Source organism: Cucumis sativus, chromosome 5 (genome assembly GCF_000004075.3).
Source record: "Cucumis sativus cultivar 9930 chromosome 5, Cucumber_9930_V3, whole genome shotgun sequence".
NCBI classification, from domain to species: domain Eukaryota; kingdom Viridiplantae; phylum Streptophyta; class Magnoliopsida; order Cucurbitales; family Cucurbitaceae; genus Cucumis; species Cucumis sativus.
Window position 1 is genome coordinate 13,968,588 of NC_026659.2, and position 10,992 is coordinate 13,979,579.

Sequence of the window (10,992 nt, forward strand, 5' to 3'; positions counted from 1 at the left end):
TTTTATTCATCCTCACCCCTTTCCAAAGAAGTGAAATAGAGTGAGAATGGGAACTAAAGAAATGATTCGATATCAATAAAGGTAACTCAAGATAGAGAAGAGAATGATGCAAAATTGAGTGAGTGCGACTCAAATAAGCTTGAGATCATTTAGAGAGTTAGCCTTTGGTAGGAAATTAAAACCTCCAATTACTACTACTCCAAGAATAAGCACAACCAAGTAATTGATAAGGAAACAACACAATTTAATGAAAAATTCCAAAATCAATTAATAAAAGAACGACATACGACATTTTTAGACCACTTGTTCTGATACCATTTTAAAATATGGATCGAGTTAAAAAAAATTAAACTGGGTGAAGGTGAATTTAATATCATATCACCTATTTGATAATCCATATGATGTTCCATTTAAAAAAACAATTGTCTCCGTGAGATGAAAACACCACACTATCAAAATATGGTATCAAATCTCCTAAAGTCTAAAATCGTGATTGGACCATATTGGTGAACTAAAATAAGCATATAATCTCTTGAGATTGCATATTGAGAATCTCACGTTAAAAAAACCGTAAAAATTCAATTTCGATGTACTTTCTTCTCATTGTCAGTTGGTTTTAAGATAAAATCTCAAAGTACTATCCAAACAAGTTTGTGTTTGGAGTAGCGTAGAGTTGCAAGTTAGGGGTGAAAATGCTGGTATAATTAAAACTCAATTGGAGATCTAAATTAACGTGTGAGATGTAAGCTAAGAGAGGAGGTTTAGATGATCATGATATTAAAGCAATATGATGAACTCAAATTATATAAAGCTCTCAACTTTTTCTTAAAGCTTGATAAAAGCTCATTTGCTTAGGTTGTTCTTACAACATTGTTTACAAAAAGGGATTTGAAGGACAGCTCAAAATCAAAAATATGGAAGGACCGAACATCTCATATGTTGCGACAAAACTTAGTGCTATTATGACTCATTAAATCTTCACTTTTTCTAGATCTTCTTTCTTTTTCTTCTCTCTTTCTGGATCATTCAGATGCACAATACCCTGTTGTTTTTCCCTTTCAAAGCTTTATATAAACCTCTTTCCATATTCATTTCTCACTCAACACACAATATCTCATTTCTTTTTCATCTCTCTCTCTCTCAATATTTATAATATGAACTTCTTTTCTGCTGCAATTTTCTTGCTCCTCCTGCTTCTCGGCACAGGTTTTTGTTCCATTTCTTTTTCTCGTTTATTTTCATCTTTCTTCTTTCAACCCATACAAAACATACAACATTACAATTTTAAAAGAAAAAAAAAACGATTAAAAATATTCACAAATATAATAAAATGTCAAATTCTATAGAAATAAATGTGAATATATATCAAGAACTCATAGACAGTACTGGTATTTTACTATATTCGTAAATGTTATAATTCATAATATAATCTATAAAAAAAATAAAAAAGCGCTATAAACAATTAATTTCATTCAAAATTTCCAAAAGTACAATTTTATCCTCATTCCATCACTTTTTTTTTTAACGTGGAATAAGGAAAAACAAAAATGAAAAGAAATATGCTAGCAATATGGATGGTTAATCATTTGAACAAGAATTTAAAGAGTTGTTGATCATGTTTGAATAATGCACAATCCTTTAAACTATCATTTTATTTTCATATGAACATCTAATGTTTGAAGTGTTCTTTTATAAATTAAGAATATAATTTTCTAACCCTCTTGTACATGGCTTTAAATGTATTTTATTCCCATATTTATCCTTAAATTAGGGTTATCCTCTCCTTTAACATATATAATAAACAATTTAATTCGGTATTATAGTGAATTAAACTCATGACCCCTCTTTTTTTTTTTAATATTATTTTCATGGTTTTGGAGGAATTTTAACATACACAGCTACACACCAAATGCAAAAACTTCACTCAAATGCAAATGCATAAATAAACCATAATTATTATTTTGTGTATTTAATTTGATGATCTAGCAAAGACAATGTCTATTAACACTAACTCGTCACAGATTTAAATACTTACATATGTGAAAGAAAGAAAAAGAAAAAGAAAAAGTAGGATTAATATGAGAGATATGGTGGCAGGGATGGGGCCAATGGTAACAGAGGCAAGAACATGCGAATCTCCAAGCCATCGCTTCAAGGGGCTGTGCTTCAGTAAGAACAACTGTGGCCATGTCTGCAAAACGGAGGGCTTTCACGGCGGCCATTGCCGGGGCTTCCGTCGCCGCTGCTTCTGCACAAAGCACTGTGTTTGAGTTGAATGTGAATGATCTCAAATCAGTTGTGTCTATCAGTAAAAGTAGACACTCAATATGGGAGCTTTTTGGGCGTGCGTTTAAACCAATAAGTCTGTCATTGTTTCCTTTTTTAAAAGTTTTGCCTTTTGTTTGTTGTGCAAGCTTTTCTTCCCATTTGCTTTGTTTTGGTTTGAATTAATGTGATGTTTAGTTCATATTATATATTTGTGTATTTATTTGCTGTTTTCTTTCTTTTGAGATGGTTTTTTTTTTCCCGTAAAGAGGCTCACTCAAGTTATTCAACTAAGGCTGTAAAGTCAAATTGCCATTTATATGGTTCAAAATGCTAGCAAAAAGAGTACTCATGTCGTCTTAAATTATTAAATAAACAAACTGTTAAGTTTCGCCATTTGTTCTAAAATATCTATGTATTTTTAAAAGTTACAGTATCACTTCAAAGTTCTCAACTTTTCATAGAAATTTTAGAATTATCTTAGAAATCTAAGGATAAAAATTGAAATCATCTCAAATTTGGATGAAAAACTAAAGAATTCCTACTTATGTGCGGTTTTGCAAAGATGATGAATGATGAAAATTTGTGGCAGTAAAATTTTAGGATAAAAGTTATTATTTTGTATCAAAAGTATCCATAATATTTTACGATTTTAATCCTAAAATATTTTTAATATGGATTTTCTATACACCACAAATTATCCATTTGCTCTTTTCAATCATCCAAAAATCCAATCATTTTGTTCACATTTTATTTCTAACTCTAATGCAATCGGTCAAATTTAAAAAAAAAAAAAGAATGATAATTAACTAATCACTTGAATAGAGAAATTGTCACATATTCACATATTTTGAATTTATAATTCTAAAAAATAATTTGTGAGGTCCAAATATACAACGATGAAAATCAAAGTAAAATTAAACTCAAAACTAGGAGAACAAATCGAAAACTTATAGAGAAAAAGAAAAACTACTTACAAATTAAATAAGTAAATCTCTTGGGCATCAAGAAATTTTTTTTACTCCAAGGCTTTATCCCAAACCAATGAAAAACAGTTTAAACAAAGCCTGATTTTCCAGCATAATGATCTTGCAACCATTTTGCTTGCACTTGCAACCCAGCATCCATCAGAGCATTCAATGCTGTCCTATAAAGCCTCTCATCCAGCCTTGTTCCTTCTAACTTCATGTCTCTGAGAAGCTTCACCAGCTCATCAACCCGACTCGTCTTTGAGAACACCCCAACCATGATCCCCCCAAATGCCTTGTCAATGGTGCCCCCGTTCATCCGAAACTCCCGGTAATATTGCTCGCACTTTTCGAATTCTGATGCCTTGACATAGGCACTTATGATACTTGTATAGCTAACCTTATCAGGTGCTATCTTTTTGCGCTTCATTTCCTTCCATAACTTCTCAACTTGCTTCAAATTCTTAGCCTTCCCATGCATCTCCATCAATATGTTGTATATCCAAACATTTGGCTGACACCCTTTTTCTTTCATCTTTGCTAATAGCCTCATTGCATCCTTTAATCTCCCTGTTTTTCCATACATTGATATCAAGCTAGAGTAAGCTACCACACATTTATCAAACCCTTTCTCCTCCATTTCTCCAAAAATGTCCTCTGCTTTCGAGTAGAGTCCGACACGGCAGTAGGCATTGATTGCTGAGGCGTACGTCACTTGTCCTGGCTCACATCCGTCTTCGATCAACTTCTCGTAAACTTTAACTGCAGCTTCATAGCCCCTTCTCGTGGCATAACCATTGACAATTGCACAGAAAATACAGTCAGAGACTCCAATTTTAAAGTCTTTCATTACTTCAACAATCTCAAGTGCCTTTTCTAATGATCCTTGTTGAACGTACATCAATATGAGCTTTAGAAACATCGCAGGGTCCCTCAACAACTTCTTGGCTTTTGCTTCATTGTAAAGATCTTCCGCTAATTTAACTTCCTGGATGCTAGCAAAAGTACATATCAAAGCAGAGTAAATAGTGTAGTCTTCTGCGATCCCTTTCTTCCTCATATCTCTAAAAAACTCAAGCGACTCGAAAACCCTCCCCGACTTTGCTAAGGACTCGCAAAGTATCCCGTAAATCTTGGTCGAAAATGGCGTAGAAACCGAAATCCTACTCTCCACTTCATTAAACAGTTCCATAACTCTCTCAGAATCCCCAAGTTTAAGATAGGCTTCCATGACCCTACAATAACATCCAGAATCTGCTTCGATTCTTGCAGATTTCAAGCGCTGGAAAACCATGATAGTGCTTTTGTGCATGTGAAGCTTATTGTAGCCTCTCATGGCAGCTTCAAAAGCAGTCATAGCAACACCACTATCCCTTTCAAAAACCTCAAGCAAAGACTTGACAACTTTAAATTTTCTACCTCTAACACAACTACTAACCAATTTAGAACAAGTATCTCTATCAGGGCAAACACCAAAATCCACAAAGTCCCTAGAAACTAAAAGAATCAAATCCCATTTCTTCAATCGAACTAAGTACCTGATCAGATGCCGCAATGTCGATTTCTGAGGTCGAAACCCAGCCGTCTCCTTCGCTTTCACATAATAGTCATAGATCAAATCCTCGGTTCCGGGGTTTTGCGACAACCCACATAAGAAATCGTTCAAATCTTGAACGTTGGGCAAGGAGGGAAGTTGAAAATCGTGAAGATTGGAGTTTGAATGGATGTCGGGTAATGCGATGGAGGGTTGTTCTAAGATTGGGGAAGGGCAACCGGAGGAATTTAGATGAAGGGATGGAAGATTTGAAGTGGGAAGAGAGAAAAGGAGAGAGAAGTTAGAGGTGGAGATGAAATGGGATTTTCTGAAAGAGTTTGATGGAGGGAATGAGCAGTCGGGAGAGGGAGAGAGGGCCATGGGAGATAAGGTCGGAAGAAGATCGGAGTGCCACTCATAATATATAGCTTATCGGTAAGGAAGTTTGGGTTCGAGATCTTGTAAGCCACTGAATTGGTGCCAAGTGGGGAGCTTTTGGACAGAAGGGTGAAGGGATTTTCCATGTAAGCATTTGTGTTTCCTCCATCTCCATGAAAACTGACAAGCTTTTGTGTGGTATATAATACAATTATATATAGTGAGTGGACAGTGGTTTCGCTTCTCCAACTTTATATTCATCTGCTGACTGCTTCTACATCTTTATTCTTTACTTTCTTTTGCTTTATTTCAAAATTTCTTAAGGCTTCTAATTATATATCACACACATACATATTCATTTGTATTATCTAATTAAAACAATAATGGGTCAAAAAGTTTTTTAACAAATGAAATTGCCCTCCTTCAAATTTTCTTAATTCCAAAACTCAAACCCAAGAGGGTTGTGAGAGTGGAAGCACAACCATAGCATCCTATTTTGTTCAAAATAAAATATTATTTAATATGTATTGTAATTTTACACTTTAAAATTAATACAAAATTTGATAATGTGAGAGAAAGACACGTTCCTCCACACCCTACCTAAGTATGTCTGTGCTTAATAGAACAACTTATTTACTGACACTAAAACGGTTAAAAGTGAATTTCCTCTTGCACTCTATGTCCCCATCTATCCACCCGATCTTACCCTTGAAAGGGGGGCTTATTTGACTAGTGTTGAAAAGTTTCTCTCCCCTACACAAATCTAAGGATAATTTCGTGTGAAATTATCATTAAGTTACCTATGTCATCAATAAAAAAAAATAGTCAATTTTATACTATAAATAATGTTAGAACGTAAAAGTGACTATTTCATGGTTTCAGTGTTATGTAAACTCTTAAATGTCCCAACTTCCATGTCTCTACATGAGCGATTTAGGATCATAACATTTGTGTTAAGTACAAAACGAGATGCATCCATAGTGTCTCTTAAATAAGGTGTCCAACCTAATTCATATGTCATAGACCATTCAAGCTATATATTCAAACTTGATACATGTTTATGTCTATACATAAAATTTAAGTCTACACCAAATAACTTCAAGACCTTAGTTTATTGGATTCAAAATTATAGTAGGCATTTTCAGTAACCACTTTATTGAATAGAATATGATTTAAAATTACAAACTACGAACGATTTTTAAGTATGTATCAATGTAGGTTTCCATTAGTGTCTATTAATATAAACTTCCATTCGTGTGAATCAAGTAATGATATAAAATTTTGCTATATTTTGGTTTATTTTGCTATATTTGAAAATAACTAAATCTTGTAGCTTAGACCAATCCGCGGGTCAAGTTTTAAAATGAAATTATTTATATTTTTATAAAACTTTTAAGAGCATTTTCAAATATAGAAAAAAAAAATCAAACTATTTACAAATATAACAAAGTCTATTTAAGTTTTATTTGTTATATGTGAAAATAATTTTAATTTATTTTACCATTAATAACGATCTTTTTACAAAACAAAAAAAAAAAAAAAAAAGAGATGAAGAAAAAAAAGAAAATCAAGCTAGTTATATATATAAAAAACCAAACTTCATTTATTTTGAGAATTTTATTTTATCAGTACATTGTTTCTAACTTAAATTAAAGTTCCATTTTTCTTCTTTGTGAAAACTTCAAGTTCATTCTAACACCAAGTGTTGTTATTTACTTATTTATTTCGTTTTATGTTGTGTTTTCTTATATCTTAACGTTCATCTTAGACTTTTTCTCAAACTCTCTTTTTTGCTCTATCCGACTTCTTTAATTAATTCTTTTTATTATTTTTTGTTTCTACTCATTTTGATTTACACTTATTTTTCCCGTCAACTTAATTTTTCCTTGTGATTTAGGTTACCATAAGCATATAAGCAGGGTTTCTAATAAACTTTATATTTTTTTATATCAATTGAGTAATTAATCAAATTTAAAGTGTATTTTTTTTAAAAAAAAATCCAGATCTTTGTTAATTTTGCCATCTTATTTATTTATATACTTATATAACAATGTACCCTTAATTTTAGTTTACATATTTTTGCTGCATTTCTTAGTTATCATTAAGACTATATAGAGGTTGATGACAATGTAATAACTTAATTTTGTAAACATTCGATTGGAGAATTGATTACACACACAAAATACAATCATGGTCGTCGTGTTGGTCACGAGTGAACAGATTGATTTTTATATTTAAGTGATGATTGTGTGTGCCACTGCCAATGATAGGCTCAGCTTGCTAGTTAATTTACATGTAAATACATTTTTTTTTTATAAAAAAAGTTTAGTTTTGATACCCAATAATTTTTTAAGGTAAAAAATAGCAATTTTCCCACTTTTCATGTCTAAAATAAAGGGAATGTTAAATTTTAAAAAACAATCCTGCTTTCTAAAAGAATTGAAAGCTCAAAAGACATTCTAAGGTTGACTTGGAAATAACCTTTTAATCCTTATATTTGCTCCTTAATTTTTCAATCGAACTTTTCAGTTATACTATACCATAATATTTGTTAAGAGAAAAAAAAAGGTCAAGGTTTAAGATTTCAAACTTTCAACAAATATAAAGTATTATGAGAAATGATATACCCATTTAATAGAACAAAGCAGAGTAGAGGTGACAAAAAGTTAATAATAATACAAAGTAATGATAATAGGACTTCAAAGAGATGTGGAGGATTCTGGCCCGAACACTCACGAAAAAAAACTGAAAAATCTATACTAACACTCTTGCACATTAGCGGCAGATGAGCATCAAGTTCAAAACAAGCATCAGCTACCATCATTTCCTATGTATAACTTCAAAATTAAAAGGCTCAGATATCTCAGAACTTCAATCATCTACACCCCATCCATCCGAGCCAAAGCTCAAACTTTTGAGACATTAAGCTCATTCGATGATTCGTAATTGTGAACCTTGGTAGGTTCACTTTGAGACAGTGAGATTTACCAATGGAGCGCTCCTTTGGGTCTCTAGCACTGTATTGTATCCTTTAACCAGTGATGAGTTTTCATTTATCTTAATGAAAATTGGTCCAAGATTGAATTGCTTGTGGAACCTTCTTTCTCTAATCATCCACTGGAACTAAATGTTTGTCCCTCTCAAATTTGAAGAGAAAAATGAACCCTACGCAGAGCTTAAAAGCTATATGGAATGCATCTAGAATCGTCCAAAACTTAGAATGATCAATTAAAGATAAAAAAAAAACTAAGAGCGTGTATAGTTTAACTTTTCAAGGGTTTAATAACATTTTTTTTCTCTAGAACTTGGATTGGACGGGGTAGTCGTAGTGCAAGAAGAATTTACTTCGACTTTCATTTTCAGTTCACATGACACGTATTGTCAGTTGTCACACAAATCTCAATGAAAGATCAAGAAACTATATCAGATCTAAATCTTTGAACAAGTATACTCTTCCGTCTCCTCACAACCCTTCCTTTTTTGCAACTGCCATCTAACATTAGGCAGAAATCTATGGAACTCAACTAGATGATAAGTATGATTGGATGTTGTATTTTTGAATGAAATCATATTTTCTTGGAAGATTGACCTTTTTCGCAAGATATGTACATCCTAAATAAGGATGATGATTAAGTTGAATGTTCTTTATTTAAACGCTTCTTTCTTTTCATGATGAATGGAAGAATTATTTCAATCTGTACATCCTAAAGAAGTTATAAGAACAACAATAGCACTACAAATGTATTATGGATATTATTAATTGATTTGAAGTACACAAGTCAAATTGCAACATAATAAAGCTACAAACAGCCTATCTGCATTTACTCCAAGTTTCCAACTAATTTTATGAGTAGTCTAATGTCATCAAAACAAATGCATATTAGGAAAAGTTATTTAAAGATTCTATCCCGCAAATGAACTACATGCAGAAGGCAGATCAAAGTAAGACTAAGATAACAAAAATCAGCAAAACTTTAAGTTTACTTACTCAGAGCCCTCTTATCTGATGATTGTGAAGAGGAAGAGAAGGTACACTCAATCAAAACTTTAGTTTTCATCTGATCCAAAGATTTTCATCCTTGACAATGGAGTTCTTAGATACCCATCAACCTCAAATTTCTTTGGTGAGAGCTCCCTGTATTTGGCAAATTGCTGTTTGGCCTCTATATTCTTATCAAGCAAGCTGTAGATCATTCCTTGACAGAAGTAAGGCCTAAAGTCACTTGGATCTTCCTTCACCAATTCTTTGTAACTTTTCAAGGCTTCCTCAACATTCTTCTGCAAGAATTGTATTTGAGCCATTATCAACTTCACATCTCTGGCTTCCTTAGCTTTGTTTTCGTTCTCAGCGATTCTCAAAGCTTCTTCCAATCGCCGAATCACAGCTTCCCCTTCCCCACAACGATCCATTAACAATGCGTTTTCAAACAATGCTTCGAAAGACAATGGATTGACAGCCAAAATCTCTTCAAAAACTTCTCTTGCATGTTCCGTTTTGCCCATTTCCCCAAGCAACCTAGCCATCAGAAATTTCCACTCAGTCACTGACGGCAGAGCAGATACCAATTGCTTCAAAATTTTTAGCGCTTCTTCATCCTCACCATTTTCAAGCTTTTGCTGTAGGAGAGATTTGAGGGCCTCGACAGCCTCAGAATTCGATTCGAGAAAGTCATTTAACGGCGAGGATTGCCTCCCGTCCTGGTCTGAATCCTCAAAAATCCGATGATCGGAGGTGGTTTCCTCCACTCTTGAAGCTTCCTCAGCCACCACCGCAGACGATTCAGCTCTGGCAGGCAAATTCGAGAACTTCCCAACCATGGTGGCGGCAGCACCAATGAGAATCGCAGCTTTGGCGTAGTTGCGGAGACAATGAACAACAGGGTGGTGGGTCCTGGGAACGGGAACGGGAACAGAGGAAGCCCTAACCCTAAACGGATGCACAGAAACGGAACTGCGAGAAAGGGGAGCAGCAAAACGAAGATTGTTCGAGAATGAGACCATTTTAGAATTAGATGGATTGAAATTGAAGATGGATGAAAAAGATGAAGAAGAAGGTGAAGAGATGGAAGCAAATGTGGAGCTCATGGAAGAAAGAGAGAAATGGGTTATGGGCTATAGGTGGTGAGAGGGATTTGGTAGAAGGTCGTTGAGTTTGGGAGACGGTAGTTTCGAGAAGAAGTAAAGAGAAGAATTTTGGAATGGGACAGAAATCAAAGTTTCCGAAGCCTCTTCTGCAAGTTATCGAAACCTACCTCCGGTGCCACCGCCGTTGCAATTCCGACTATCGAAACTACGTCGTTTTGTTACAATATAGATTATTTATAATCATTTTATACCATTTTTTAAAACTATTTATTTATTTTCAGTTTTTACAAACTTATTTATTTATTACATTTCTCAAAATTTTTATTAAAAGATAGTAAAATTTGAACACGATGACTATCCAAAATTTGAAAATAAAATCTAAAATTTTGTTATCTTTGTTTTACAATATTTGAAAATATCTCTGTTACAATTTTATTTACTTATTGTGTTAACAAAATTTATTTTATTTATTACAAATTCATTTCTTCTTCCCATCAGCAATATTAGGGTAGAGAAAATGTGTACAAGTTGGAAGAAAGTAGAACAATGATCCAAAACTTTCATTGATCCCATGCAGCTCAATATATTCAAATTCAACTGTCATCCTTCTAATATTTGAATATTTGGAGGAAGTGGTAATGTCCAGTATATAATGTTCAACATTCAAAACTAAAATCAAACTTGTTCGGAGAAGTTCAATGTAACTATCTAATTCAAACACTCTCGAAGAACCATGTAAATTTATGTGTCAGTTTTCTGTTT

The 10,992-nt window shown here is 33.3% G+C and overlaps 3 protein-coding genes across 3 annotated transcripts; 1 reads left to right on the forward strand and 2 right to left on the reverse strand.

The window, feature by feature from the left end:
* The first annotated feature begins 1,050 nt into the window (after positions 1 to 1,050).
* On the forward strand, positions 1,051 to 2,615 carry LOC105435412 (defensin J1-2). The gene is made up of 2 exons (XM_011656233.2): positions 1,051 to 1,206; positions 2,098 to 2,615. The coding sequence occupies exons 1-2, from the start codon at positions 1,155 to 1,157 to the stop codon at positions 2,268 to 2,270; spliced, it is 225 nt and encodes a 74-aa protein (XP_011654535.1). The 5' UTR covers positions 1,051 to 1,154; the 3' UTR covers positions 2,271 to 2,615.
* A 455-nt stretch (positions 2,616 to 3,070) lies between these two features.
* LOC101217940 (pentatricopeptide repeat-containing protein At5g13770, chloroplastic) lies at positions 3,071 to 5,330 on the reverse strand. The gene has a single exon (XM_004151140.3). It carries the CDS (start codon positions 5,146 to 5,148, stop codon positions 3,322 to 3,324), a length of 1,827 nt encoding a protein of 608 aa, XP_004151188.1. The 5' UTR covers positions 5,149 to 5,330; the 3' UTR covers positions 3,071 to 3,321.
* A 3,543-nt stretch (positions 5,331 to 8,873) lies between these two features.
* On the reverse strand, positions 8,874 to 10,430 carry LOC101212982 (protein SLOW GREEN 1, chloroplastic). The gene has a single exon (XM_004149424.3). It carries the CDS (start codon positions 10,228 to 10,230, stop codon positions 9,193 to 9,195), a length of 1,038 nt encoding a protein of 345 aa, XP_004149472.1. The 5' UTR covers positions 10,231 to 10,430; the 3' UTR covers positions 8,874 to 9,192.
* Between the last annotated feature and the right edge of the window lie 562 nt (positions 10,431 to 10,992).